Source organism: Dermacentor silvarum, chromosome 10 (genome assembly GCF_013339745.2).
Source record: "Dermacentor silvarum isolate Dsil-2018 chromosome 10, BIME_Dsil_1.4, whole genome shotgun sequence".
NCBI lineage: Eukaryota > Metazoa > Arthropoda > Arachnida > Ixodida > Ixodidae > Dermacentor > Dermacentor silvarum.
Window position 1 is genome coordinate 94948555 of NC_051163.1, and position 14752 is coordinate 94963306.

A 14752-nucleotide genomic window follows, 5' to 3' on the forward strand; every position below is an offset into this window, starting at 1 on the left:
TAAGATCCACACCACGTTACACCGCCAGTTTCTCATGGGGCTGAAAGGCAATCTAGATGCAGCAAAGAGTCCGCGAAGAGCAGTAGTGGTCCCTTATTTGGCCTATCCGAGTTGTGACATTCTTCTCACGAGCCTCCTAATTGCTACGTCTCGCTACCGAACTTTTTTCGTCTCGCAGTTAGGGAGAGTATGAACCTGTCCTGCCCACTCACTGCTGGCGGTGACCCGTGAGGAAGCGAGGCGGCATTTTGTATGCGGAATCCGTAAAACCGTCCAACAATCGCCTTCTTTTCCGCTACGAGTGAGAATGCGACGTGATCACACCCATACACGCCAAGTCACGAGGAAAGGTGGCCTGTTCCGTTTTCTTCGTTTTTCGCATCTTTGACAAGAGCCGGTCGAAGGAAAAGGGGGAGACATGCGAACGTGCTTGAACCACGTGTCCTCGCCATTTTCTTTTCTTTTGGTGGTTGAGTGAAGTCTTCTTTGCCCTGAAGTGGACGTTCAGGGCAACGCCAGTCTCAATTGTTTATTGACTATGACAATATGCGGTTGAATGCGGGGCCAACGTGTAGCGGGTAATGATGACCGCAATCAGATATGGGAGGAATGCATGGTCAGCCTTGTGGAACGAGGCGGTTACTGTGTCCGCGACGTGAATCTTTCCTTCTGAGAGAGAGAGAGAAGACTTTATTCCGGGTCAGACTAAGATTTATTGATATTCCTTCGGCAAGATAACCATGTCCAGCTGGTCGGCGAAGGCCGCCGACGCCAACCACACCCGCCAGTGGGGAGGTGGGGGTTAGTGAGGGGATTGTAGGGCTGCGAGGCAAGAGAAAGTGATGTGCTCTACATTCGCGTACATAGAGGTGCAGTTGGGACATGAGGGCTCTGAGCGGTAACATTAAAGGCGTGCTGGGGTGATCAAAGTGTTGAGCTGGACGGCCCTGAGGTTGCGTACTTGAGCGGTGCAGAGACAAGGGTGGTGGCGGAAGAGTCTGTAATCAATGCCGGAGCTGTTTGTAGTGCTGCTTTAGAGTTTTCGCATAAAAGTGTGCCTCGTCCGCTATCGGCGGGTAAGGCCAGGGGATCATCGACCCCCGGCTATTAGTCTCGCGTGCAAGCTCACGAGCGAGCTGATTGGCGATAATCCCCGCATGACGTAGTACCCACACCACAGTGACGGAAGCAGGGGAGAGAAGGGAGAAAGAGTAATAAAAGTCGTCGTGAAGATTATCGGGAAGATTATCGGGTTGTTACCGCAACCCTGCACGCAGGGTTGCGGTAACATGATAAGGACGCCGTTATCGCAATCAAAAATTACTTCTAGTGCATAAGTATCTGTCAAGAAGTCATGGATTTCCGCCTCCACCTCGCAGCATGATGTTAGATGTTGGAATAGCATGGGGTGGTAGATGTTGGAATAAAGGTCATTCTGACTCTGCTATCAGATATTATTGCACTAAGTAACCACGTGCAAAACCTTTCGGATGAGATTACAGTATAGATATCGCACAACTTATTACGAACGTGAAGGCGCCCCGCTATGATATAGGACTACAAATGAGTCGAGCATGCTTTCTGGTTAGTCGCCGCTTAATACTTAACGCGTTGAATACGGCCTAAACTACAATAAAGTGAAGTTATTGTGATTACAGACGTTTCCTTTTCAAATGTTGGGAACTAGGAACCAGGTGCATAATTTGGTTAATTCAGTGTATTTTTTTACCCCGAGTAATTATACTAAAAATAGGAAATTATTACTTACCCGCGTTCTTTGAGATGCGTTTTTGAAGTATCACATAAGAATTCTCTGTAATTGTCTGGACAATTATTACTGCTACACATCCACTCAAGATACCGGTGATCAAGCTATAAGTTTATTATCGCGTTACATTGCGAATATTATATCCTGAAATAAATTGTTTAGGCATCAACGCACTGAACATGAGCGTATTTCTAGCGGCAACCAAATAATTATTCTGCAGAGAAAAAAAAACAAAGATAAAACTGAAAAAGAAGGAATAAAGAAGCTGGTAGCACAATGTGTATTGGAATATATTGTCAGGAGCGGCGATCCTGTCGTCGGTGCTTGGACGATGACGATGACGACGGGTGGCTTTCTAATGTGCACGCGCTCTCCTGAACGACTGCTGCAGCGTTGTGCGCCTTACCCTGTAAATCTATCCATTGTATATATATTCTCCCCGTAACAATACTGTTCTAGTGCGAGTGAACGTGTAGAAGAAGAGAGTGTTCGATAGTGCAACAAAGACGATAATTTTGTCTAGTCGCATTACGTCATTTGATTTACTGTTGGTTTCAATTGTGCTTTCATTTATCTTGCTATCAATCATAAAACCACCGTGCAATCTTTCGAGAAAAGCATTATTATCATCATAGTCAGCATCATTACAGGTGCGCGTATGAGACTTTGGCCATCCTACGGTAAGTACAGCCGACTTCACAAGGGATGTGACATTACGTCATTGGAGGCCGCCCACATAGATCATTTCGGAAGCATGTGCTTGCAGCACTGAAGCTAGGCAACGAAAGGAACCTGTTTTATTACAATGCAACAATACCTACCCGGCTATAGGGTTAGGCTCCGCTTGCCTCCTTGAAACTTTTGGGTTCAGGGATAGCAGGGGAAAAGTTAACATGTCCACAATATAAATTAGTAAAGCGTATTGGAGATTTGGCGGCAGAAAAATAGGGAGAAACCGAAATTGTAGGGAAGAAAGTTCCAATTAAGGGTTCACAAACCGTTATGCAGGAAATTTGACGTTTGTAAAGAAAAGGAAATATAGGTACGACAGGTGACAATATTAAAAGAGCTTGGTGTCGCAACGAACCGCTTCATTTCTAGGGGGACGCTCATAGCATTCATTCATTCATTCATCCAGCCGTGTGAACGTTCAACTACTTAGGGAAGTCCACACAGAAGATCGGCTTTATAGTCAGGGTTGCTAGGAGTGCCTGTTATCTCTTTATTTATTGATCATTATCTATATTTGTCCCTCGCGTCTGACCCCATTTGCTGCTAAGGTCAATGAGCCATTTTCAAAAATAAAGATGGTTTGTCCCATTTCTCTCTGTAGTGTGTACAAATACCTCTCTTCTGCCTCACGTCCCCGTGACAATATGACTAAAGGAGATCCCTGCGTCAAACAAATAGAGAATGCGCTTTGCAAATATTTTTGTATGGAAGAAAACATAAAGTGCACGGAAAGTCTTCGAGCCCGCTTCGTGTGCAAGCAGCCAAATAAGGTTTATATATGTATATGAAAAGAATTCTGACTGTGCGACATGTCCAAAAGAAAAAAGAATAAGCGAAGCGTAGTCACCTGTAGCGATTGCCTCCGGGAACGATATGAGGTGCTAGATGAGCAGACAAATCTGCTTTAAATAAGCGCTTTCGCTCGCAATGGTCTTTCTGCTATGGGCAATCTAATTATTTGCGCGTACATACGCTTCAGAGCGAATTCCGAGTTTGGACATCGCTGCAAACTCAGCATAATGTTCGTTAACAGTTTATTTTGTTTTTGACCTTCCCCCGCTATCGCGCTCTTTCTCTCTGCCTCATTTTATTTATTTTATTCGTAGAGTGTGCTCCATACGTGGAGAATTTCATACGGCGAGTATGAAAATCGGCTTTCGGCAGCCGTCTTCGCGGCACTCGACAAATTAAGTGTGAGATGCCGCCGAGAGTATAATAAAGTTGCTTCGCAACGAAGAAATTGAAAGGCTCTCGCTTTTCAGCCGAATGAAATCTGAAAGAAGCAAAATTTAGTATAACATTTCACCCCACAATGAACGGCGGAACCCAGTGCCGTATTTCTAGAGTGCTGCACTACAAAAAACATGTAAAAAAGGAAAAAAAAGCTCGCCGCCATTTCACCTTCCGACAGTGGATGTACGGCGAAGCAGGTGTGAACGTTAGTCAAGCACCGCCACCTCAAGCGACGTACGTGATACGCGCACGCATATGTGCCTACGTGCAGCGTAGATCCGCATTCTTCTAGGCCGTCCGCCAAGCACGTGTGCCATATTGAACTAAATTATTGTTTAAAAATAAATTGAGCCAGAAAATGCATAAAGTACGAGTTACAGACCAGCTGCAGACATAACAGCTTCGTATTGTTATTCGACCATACGAGAAAACATGAATCTGTTACGTGGAAGCTGAAAAACAAAACACTTTTCCTGCTGCCGTTTGAGGTTTGTTTGAGTGGCCGGCGGCCGCTTAATGGCCGTAACGTTAGAACAACCTATGTCCCCATTTTTGTAGGCCTTCCGCCTAGAGCAAGTACGTTATTGAAGTAATTAAATTTCTCAAAGTAAAATGTGTCCCAAAATTCCTAAAAGTATGACTTACATACCACCTACACACAGGGTAGCATCGGATTATAATTCGAATATATAATAAAACTTAATTTTGTTACGCGGAAACACAAACACAATCCCCGTTTTCACCAGCCGTTTTTTTGGGTGAGCACTCCATGAAAAATCCCGACCAACTAGAGAGCTTGGCTGTAAAAAAAATGTGGTTGATCCCTCTTATATAGGAATCGGTATAGAACACGAAAGTGAAACGTGTCTTCACAGAAGTAGTGTAATGTTTATTGCACATTGATATATAATGTCTATTGGTGTTTTGTGGCTAAAGCGCCCTTAGGCGTTGATGCACCCACGCTGACGCCTGGTGGCACGTCTCCTCCATCACGACTACCAACGTCGATGACCATGAGCAACCGTCGTGCATATGGAAGCTGCACTACGCTGCACACGCTAGCATAACGCGAAAGACGAAGCACGTAACTGACACACTAATACAACGCGCAAGACAAAGCACGTAACTGAATCGTCACCGAGTCAAATCAGCGCGTACAGCGCGTCGTAATTGCAGCCTCCGCGATCAACTTCAGAAACATTTTCAGAGCTAATTGCGGAGGCCACGCTCCGCTGTGCTGAGTACGGTGAACGCCACCTAGGTGGCGTTGGTAGTGCTTCTTGATGCCAGCGTCCCTTCGAATGCTGGCATCGAGGCGTCGTAGTGCTGAGACCACCGAAGCGTTCACTGTCGGTGCGCGTTAGTGTCATAATGCAGTACTTCTCTTTTCTGCTCGTAGGCGGCGGCACCGCCCCGAGCAAGAGCGCGGGTACACGGAGGAGCGTTAGATATATAAGGCGCGTCTGTGTAGCTCTCTGCAAATGCGTTTGTGGCTCAATGGGTTAAACGCTCGGCGATCTATCGTCGCGGACCGAGAGGTCGTGGGTTCGATTTCCAAATTTTGCATGTTTGTGGAACTTTTTCTTCTGGTTTCTTTCTTTGTATTATGTTCGTGTACATTGTAAGCTGACGTATTTCCGTGACGGAAATACGTCAGTGAAGTCTTGGTGGACCCCGGCATAAAACACTTTCGTGTTAAAAAAATTCGCACTTTTTTTTTCTAAACATGGAATCACAGAGAGCAAGGCTTAGCGTTGCACTCCGGCTCGTCGGAAGGTGTTACAATACGCTGCGGTGCCGCAAGAACACAGCCCCGGTAGCTATACCAGGCGTCTGAAAACGCTAGCATGATTGGCAGCGCAACCAGCGGTGCTGGAAGCGTCATATTTCTCGATGGTGCACGGGATGAGATGAGATGGCCGAGTTTGCATTCGGCAAAAACGCTAGCGTTTGTGTGCACAACGCTAACGCCAGCAATGGAAGGCAGAGCGCGGCCTTGGCTACACTGCAGAGCCGGTTGACGGAGCGTGCCCATTTGGCTTCGTTGTCCTTGCAGCCGAGTGACGGAGACAAGAACTTTAATTGGTCCTGAGAAAATGTGGGCAGGGGTGCCCTGCAAATTTCTTCGCGCCTCTGGGCACCTTCAAACACTCCTATTACTGTTTAAATGCGTGACAATATATGGTGGAGCCGGCGGTGCGAATGCACTTCGGGGCTCCTTAAAATTGCTCTCAGGTTTAAAATGAATGTTACGTCTACGAGAACATAGGAAGGATACAAAAAGACTGCGAGTAGAGGGCAGGGTCGTAATTTAAGCCATCGCAGTTCTTTTTCACAGACTGAATGGAGCTAATATAGGGCTAAATGCTCATCTGCTCTCATAGCAGAACCCGAGGCATACGTTGGTACAGACGCATGTGGAAATGTTGGCCGTAGACCTTTGTAGGACCCTGCTTACCCGTCGAGCAGACGGTTGGTGATCATAAATAATTTGGTTACACTGCCTTCAAAGCAAAAGACTATGGTAGTGCCACAAAACGCACCAAGAACAGTTCGTTGCTTTCTCCATTCTAGATTTATTAGGGCGATAACCTTTGCGGCGTTCTCTGGCACAGCTGGTAAACAGCGAAGAGCAGCATACATCATGAATCGTTTCATTCAACGAAGGTCTCATTCTAAGGCGGTTTGCTAACGAAGGGCTTGCTGACGTTACAAAAAACTGTGAATGTTGACCAAAATAAGGTGGCCCTAACACCAGGTCTGCTGGTCCAGTGTGCAAAATTTTAGAAGTTGATAAGCATTCGCATTGCTTGTTATTGCACCATTTATTGCAAGAAATTTCTGATGTCTGTAAAGCATGCCATTGCACATTACCGATAAGGTGTGCCAGCAGTAGATTTTGTAGTCATAAATAGGCTGCCTGAAAACACCCCTTTCACTATGGGTACAGTGGCCCCTTTTAACGTTACAGAATTTGCGGCGAATGAACAGTCCACTGAAGTAAAGCTCACGGCAACTGAAACAAGTCTTGCTAATACAGGATTCGTTCGTTCTGCTGCCGAATATGATTGTCTGTATGCTGTATCATTTAGTGGCTTTGCTGTAACTGTGCCACGGCCAGGTGAGGCATTTCCTCCTGCTTTAACCGTATCTCCAAAGGCAATGTTGTACCAAATATAGCCTAAATAGACCAAAAAAAAGGGGGATGGAAGAAATGAAGAAATGACTTTGCACTTAGCATTCTGAATTTCCACTCCTCTGCACCTTGGGGATTACTTAGGCCAGTCGTTGCGTCTATTCAATACAGTAGATGAACGACATGCTCCGTACGGGCGTCGTAACTTTAATTGCACATGACAAACCGCATGCAGTTATGAACAGCCACCTAGAATACGGAAAATGTCACCACGCCCAGCCACTGGCACGATGAAGCCCAAAACAGACCACTTAGTTTATGCGATCTATTGCCCACGATATGATTATGCGATAAATTATGCATATGCATATACGTAGAAATAGTGCTTACATAGCACACATCGCGTGCACTACGCTGGCATTTGCACGTCGCTGAGTAACTTCGCTTGGCGGTTCAGTAATAACTTGTAATTTTAAATCGCTTAATCGAAATCAAGTGTCGACGATCACCTGGAGGTAATTCTGGCCTAGTGTTCGAGTAATTTTGAGATCTCGCAGGAAGGCATTGCGACATAATAAAGACCATATGCTTTTGAACGTCGGTTTTGGGTAGTGAGCATTTCAAGTTGCCTCGCATAGAAGTAAACAACAGTACCATTACGCATTCTTAGCAGCTCCGACCTCAGTATGTTGACTCCGCCGTTCTACTGCGTAAGAGGGCGAACAATTTCCACTTTGAAAATCTACAAAAGAAGAAGCACGTTTGCACTGTTCAGAAATATCAATACCAAGAGGCGCATGGGGTCTCGACGCTGAAATTGCATATAGCTAGCAAAAATGAACATCGAGTAGCTGCAAAACAAGGTACTTGACACTCAAGGCGTTTAACTCTGCGTCAGTGCAGTGCTTCGTCTCGCCAAAGTGTTTTTAGGTGTGTATGCAAGTCCCGGACATATTCTGCGACATCAGTTCCATTTTTTTGTCCTGCGTCATTGAATCGGATGTCGCCGTGACGCCGTTGTCACGAGGAGTTGCCACTTGATGCCGGATGATACGAGTAGAAGAATTAAAGTGAAAGCAGTCGTTACAAAGTATAGATGGCAATGAGCGACCCTGTTAGTGCCAGGAACCACGAGTCTATACGTGCAATAAAGCTGCTCAATTTGTTTAGTCCTGGATTGTTGCAATGTCTAAGAGTAAAGGTGACGTAGTGGCTGTCTACCACTTCTCCTATACATACCCCTTGTGTCACCTTCGCACATTTACTCTGCGCGTTTGACCACGAATGGGCACGCGCAAATGTCACATACATAGTGCTGAAGTTGTCTGTTGGGTAACACACCCCAGTTGTGGACACCCAGTGAGGAAAGTTGTTTACTAGGCCAGGCAGTAGCCATCAGCAAGCTATTAGGCCCATTTTGCCTGCTTCGCGAGACAGCAGCCACCACATATATAGTGGCACAAGCTAACTGACAACTTGGTCACTGGGTGTAAGAGCTTAGATACAAACAGACATACCACGAAATGGGTAAAGAATTGTGATCGCATTAAAAAGAAACCGCCTTTATGCTTGCGATAATGCAAGAGAAGACAAAAAAGACGGCGAAACAAAGCTGTCAGGATGTCCAAAAATTAAACTTGCCTTTTAGATTTTTATTCAGTAACAAAGAGCAAAGATCGGGATATTTAGCCGTCCCGAATAGATCGAGTGGCGCCTCGTGATATGTGCTTAAAAGTTGGGACTTTCCGAATAAATTCGGGCAGGTTTGCAAGCCTAGGTGTGATCGGCACTTATAGTTTCATTTGTGATCGTTTTCATTCAGAGTATAGCATTCTAGGCGAACTTCTCAGATTTTTATTGAAGAGCTTCTTTTTAATCACAATTTAAATTACATGTTTTTTGCTACCCCGTAAAAATGTTAAACATGCCCACTGCCATATTGAACAAAGTGAACGTATCACGAATGTGATCGAGGGAAATTACGATTATATGTCGTTCAAGTACCCGAATGCAATGTCGGTGTGTCTGTTTTCTATGCGCGTGTTTGCTTGTTTGTAAGTGTATACATGTTTCTGCCTGTGTGTCTCTTTGTACACGCATGGATGAGATAACTACATCAAATAATTACAGGAAATCAGACGCACGCACACACACACACAGTTAATCACGGCAAGATTAGCATTCGTAATGTCTGCCATAACAATTTCTTTCGTTATTGCTCATCGGCGCTAGGACACTGTACTCAACTATTCGCAATGTGTGGAGTTCATCCTCGAGAGCACTATATGAGTGCTCACAAAAGGACAACACACTGCTGAAAGCACTAAACCACTACCGGCTCTTTCATGGGGCTTAGAACTTTCGCTCACAAAGCGACCTCATTTTTACTCGATTGTAACGCGAGGTTTTTTCCAGATTTTTGTTACCTGAAGTCAACCCTCGCGTTATAATCGAATACTGAAATTGAAGTTGTCTAAAAAGTGAAATGATGCACACAATTTTAATCGAGTGAAATGTGCGAGTGAACGCACGGCAGACAGGAAAAGTGATAACTCCGTCTTGCGAAAGGCCCAGGAGACGCAGCAGGCGCAGGAGCCGCAGGAGCCGCAGGAAAGGCAGGAGCCGTAGGAAACCCTGGAGGCCAAGGAGAAGACGGAGGCGACGGAGGTGCCGGGGGACCAGGATACGTAGGAGGTGCAGGAGGCGCAGGAGGCGCCGGGGGTGCAGGAATCGGCGGGGCTGCTGGAGGCGACGGCGGTTCAGGAGGCACCGGGGGCCCAGGAGGCTCCGGGGCCACAGGAGGCGTGGGAGGCGCAGGAGCCGCCGGAGGCGTAGGAAGCGCCACAGCACGAGGAGGCAATGGAGGTTCAGGAGGCGACGGAGGCAAAGGAGGCGCCTGAGGCCCAGGATTCGCCGTAGGCCCAGGAGGCCTACTTTGTCGTGAACTCCTTCATATGTTTTTATTGCGATAGCAATTATATGGACACTCAAAAGCAGATTTCTGCCGTCGGCGTCGCCGTCGCCGTCGCCGTCGCCGTCGCCGTCGCCGTGAGGTTCCGTATGACGTCAATGGAGATGAAATCGTCGCCACGCGCCGCCGAACGCTGCATGTGCGAGTGAAAGAGCGCGAGGGACGCGCGCTTTCACGGGGAGTGAACGCACGGCGGAGAACAAACGCGCGTTCTGCGCTGTGCTCCCTTAAGGGCTGCAGAAGTAGGCGTCTCTTTCCTCCTCTACAATCACCATATATGTAGAGTAAACGTACCCTCTTCCGACGCGCGAAAGGCCGGGGGGGGGGGGGGGGGGCGTCGTTTAGCTGCGGCACCAAGTGCCTATTTATATCAGAGGCTCCGGCAACAGTCACCAACGCCGCACGCATTTTGTGCGACCGCGGGCAAAACGCCGACGGCGTCGACAACAGTTCTGCGTGTTGCAGATGCTGCTGCATGTCCACGTTTATACAGCTGATTAAGCTACTATCATTACTCCGTATAGCTCTCTACAAATTTGCTATCGCAATTGATGCTTCGCCTTTAAGGTGAAACTGCGACAACTTTTTTCTGTTTCGGATAGTTTGTCAGACGGCATGCGAACTGCGTTCCCATTTCTGAATCTTCTGGCTTGCACTGTCTGAACTTTCCTGAAAGCCTTCGCAGGTCAATTTGAACCTATGCAATAAAGTTGTTGTTTTTTTGCTTTTTCATAGTCTAATGATTCTTCTGCTGGCATCCGGCCAAACGGACTCAGAGCCTCCCCCACTAAGCACAGGCTCCGGTCGCTGGCCCACTTGATCTTCTCACAGCCTTGCCCGACTGCGATCCTCTCACACTGATGCAAATACGCAGGTCATCTCTTCGCTCATCGAAAGGTGCCATTAGTAACCTGGGGCAAATTTATCTCGGTCTGGGAAAAGGTGAGTCGGATGACGCCGACCTGGATGTGCTAGTTGCTTCACCGGAACCCGCATTCATTTCCGCTAGTTTAATCATCGCCAAGATTTCTTTTAAATACATACATACATACATACATACATACATACTTACATACATACATACATACATACATACATACATACATACATACATACATACATACATACATACATACATACATACATACATACATACATACGCCTTTATTTCCGCAGCTCACAACTTATTACACATTTCGTGCCCGCATAAGCGCAAGTCGCTTGTGGGCGGATCACGGCAGACATGTGGTGCTAGCTCACTGCTAACAAGACAGAGGTACAACACATATTATACATGTGACAACAGCTTCGAAAGAACACGAGATATTTTACTGTGTTAGTAGCGTGAGAAAAAAAGAAAGTAAAAAAAAGATTTCCCCGATTTATTAGGAAAAATGGCAAAAATGACAGAAATACATATATAAAAAAACAATATTTTGTTTACAAGACAATCGTGAAATAAAAATAGGAACTGTTAAAAAAAATAACAGACGCACAGAATACGTGTCAAATATTTTGACGATGAAGTAACCATTCTTTAATTTGTTGTTTGGCTTCTTTTTGGGAATGCTGTTGAAGTATTTCTTTCGGCAACTGGTTAAAATAAAAAGGAACGTAATATTCTCGACACTTTTTACCGTAGTTGGTATATATACGCGGTAACTGATAAAGGTAGGTTTTTCTTAGCGCTTTAGGTTTACTCTGTATTATTTTGTGGCGATTCGAGAAAATATTACGAAGTAGTATCACTTCTACAAACAGATCCGAACAGGACTCAACACCTGCAATAATAATTCTTGCGTCTCTGTCTGAACAGTCATGAGCAGTACCATACAGTATGCTCGCAGCTATCCTATGCAATAGCTTATCCACTCGATCTACTTTCGTTTGTGAGCAGGAACCAAAAACATGGACAGGTCTAGGCTAACAGTCTTATGAGGATTTCTAAAACATATTATGGTAGTTTTTTCTTTGTTTAAATATATTTGATTAGCATGTAACCAATCAATCACACGTATTGCGTCTTCTTGAAGTAGTTTTACGGCTTCAGAATACGATTCGTGTGATATGAGTAGTGCAGTGTCATCAGCATATTGAAATATTGCAGCATTCAGTTGCATGTTGGCAATATCATTGACGTATATATTAAATAAAAGAGGTCCCAGAACCGATCCTTGAGGTACACCATATCTAACTGATGTAAAATCACTATATGTATTTTTATAGTGACTACATGCAAACGGTTGGAGAAGTAATTAAAAAAGAATTTCAAATAAGGACCTCGGAAACCAATACTTTCTAGTTTGTATAACATGATGTTGTGTTCAATGGTTTCAAAAGCTCTTGTCAGATCTAAGAAAAGGCCAAGCACAATATTATTTTGATCAATATTTTTACATACGTAATCGTTACATTCTTCCAGCAGATCGACTGTACTTAAGCTACGTCTAAAACCGTATTGAGAGGGACTTATAATATCAAATTTATCGCAAAAGGATATCATGCAAGTGTAAATAAATTTCTCCATTACATGTGCTAACACGTTCATTATTGCAATTGGTCTATAATTATTTTTAACTAATTTACTACCTTTCTTATAAATTGGTCTAATTACTGAGGTCTTTAAGCCCTGCGGGATTATACCTGTTTCGAAGCATCCGTTTAAGATAGACAAGAGCACGTTTTGCAGATGATAGAAATTGTACTTTATATCTCGAGCTCTTATTCGGTCATAACCTGCCGGTTTGTTGAGTGGAATAGCGTTAATCAAGTTCCACAGGTCACTTGCATTAATGGGTGGTAGGATAGCAGAGTTCGGAATTATCTGGCCTAGGTAATTTAAATTCAGAGGTCTAGTAGACTGCTGTTTTAGTTTTGTTAGTGATAGTTCAAAGGCATCTTTAAAGGAGTTAGCAATGTCCAATGATTCTGCAGGCGAAAATGTTTTCAGCAAGCCATCATCTAGACTTTTACGTTCAGGTCTTCCCGCCAAGTCATTCAGCAAGCCCCATGTCTTTCTTACGTTACTGCGACACCGTGAAAATTTTTCAGCGTAGTATTCCCGTTTGCTTATTCGTAACTGAGCAGTAAGCTTGTTACGTGCGGTTCGATATTCGTTCTGCAGATCCAGGTTTGTCGGGTAATTTTTAGAACGCCTCCATAACCTATCTTTTTGATAAGATAGTTCTACAATGGATGCTGTTATCCATTTTCTCTTCGGATTTCTACGTTTCAATTTCACTTTTTTCGTGGATAGTAAAAAGAACGTACTAAACTGATTTACCAATTGATTATACGTTATCACATGGTTGGTTGTGTCTAATGTCGTCCAGTCAAAGTTTCTGACTAGCTTATCTACCTTTCTGTCGTCTATGAAATATCCCACGTGATTCACGTCATCTTCAGAAGCGATACTATCTGTCACACGTAAGGCCGTGAAATAATGATCTCCCACTTTTTTATGTATAACTACAGCATCGGTTTCAAAGTGTGGGCATCTCGACGCTATATGATCAATACATGATCTCGTGACCCGGGAAGCCACAAGTTCTTCACGGGTGAAATCATGTATTAGATGTACCAAACTATGGGCTGAAAGTAAATCTACATAATCAGCGACTCCCTGTTTTCTTGGTTTGGCGATATCAATGTTTATATCTCCCGCTATAATTATGTTATGATGAGCATGTTTACTGAGGAATGTAGACAATTCAGATAAAAACACTTTCAGATCAGAATTAGGCGGCCTGTATACTGCTAATACCAGGAAAGTAGCTTTAGGCTTGCATATTAAAAAGGGAACGACTTCCGCTGCGGTAAAGTCAGCAGAAATTACTTCCATTATCCATTCGTTCTTAACAAAAACGTAGATGCCACCGCCCTTGCTCAGGTCACGGCACTTTGAATGTGACTGAAAACCTTCGAGAATATACGCTGCAGATTCGGACTGCGTTATAGTTATCTCTGTTAATATGAGGATGTCTAAGTATTTCAATGCATCGCTCAAGTACACATTTAGTGAATCCCTGTGCTTTTTAATGCTTCTGACGTTAGTGTGTACAAGCTCTATAAATGGTGCAGTGCGGCCATCATGGAAGCGTAGCCTTCTTTGTACCCATTCCGCGAATGAATTGAGCGCATTAGACATGATTAATTTATCCCTAATAGATCAGCTTCGCTGACAATTTTCTTCGCGCCAGATCCTTCAGTTTTTTCTCATGAAAACCATTCCATTCTTCGTCCACACAAACTTGAATGCCTTCACCTTTGCAACTTGCTTTGCCTGCCAGAGCAGTCTCCTTGTTTCAGCCGTCAAGTTCTCATTGATGAAAATGTTTTCCTTTATCAAGATTCTACGCTTGCTATACCATGTGTCTCTTTGTACTCTTGAAGTAAATTTAACGATTATGGGCGGTATCCTTCCTTCCCTACTTGGCAGCCTATGAGCTGCATCAATACAATCAGAAGTCAGCGATGGTATATCGAGTTTTTCTGCTAGAGATTTCAAAACAATGTTAAGGTCTTCATTAGCACCAGGTTCCACGCCATGAATTTCGATATTATTCCTTCTAGAATAAATCTCCAAATTTCTGACCGCTGTCTGCAGCTGCGCGATTTCTTTGTCCTTGGCCGCAAGACATGTGTCTAATTCATCAGAGTGTTTCCTGAGAGCAGCAACCTGTCTGCTCTGAGAAGCAATAGATGTGGTTTTCTCATCATACTTCTTTGACAGCATTTCCATCGAGCTTTCAACTTTTTCGATTAGCTTACTCTGCGTTTCAGCTAATCCCAGCACTGTGTCATTCTTAGTGGACTGCAACTGCATGGCCTTATCAAGTCTGTCTACTCGCGAGTGGAAGTCATCTAGCCTGCTTTGAACAGAGCTTACGGCTGCCATTACCTCTCGCAGAGT

General features: G+C 44.5%; 3 protein-coding genes across 9 annotated transcripts in view; 2 read left to right on the plus strand and 1 right to left on the minus strand.

Annotated features, from left to right (window-relative positions):
- LOC119466308 (uncharacterized PE-PGRS family protein PE_PGRS24-like) overlaps positions 1–9833 on the plus strand; it is a 200537-nt gene extending 190704 nt beyond the window's left edge. The window contains exon 2 of the mRNA XM_049656760.1: positions 9438–9833. Within this exon, the coding sequence (XP_049512717.1) occupies positions 9438–9769 (332 nt within the window). The 3' untranslated portion in view covers positions 9770–9833. The remainder of the gene's footprint in view (positions 1–9437) is intronic.
- The window catches only part of LOC119466316 (uncharacterized PE-PGRS family protein PE_PGRS20-like), a 1297174-nt gene that overhangs the window by 172339 nt on the left and 1110083 nt on the right, over positions 1–14752 (plus strand). The gene's annotated exons all lie outside the window — the stretch shown is intronic.
- Positions 1–14752, minus strand: part of LOC119466319 (uncharacterized PE-PGRS family protein PE_PGRS20-like) — a 1091962-nt gene that overhangs the window by 132085 nt on the left and 945125 nt on the right. The gene's annotated exons all lie outside the window — the stretch shown is intronic.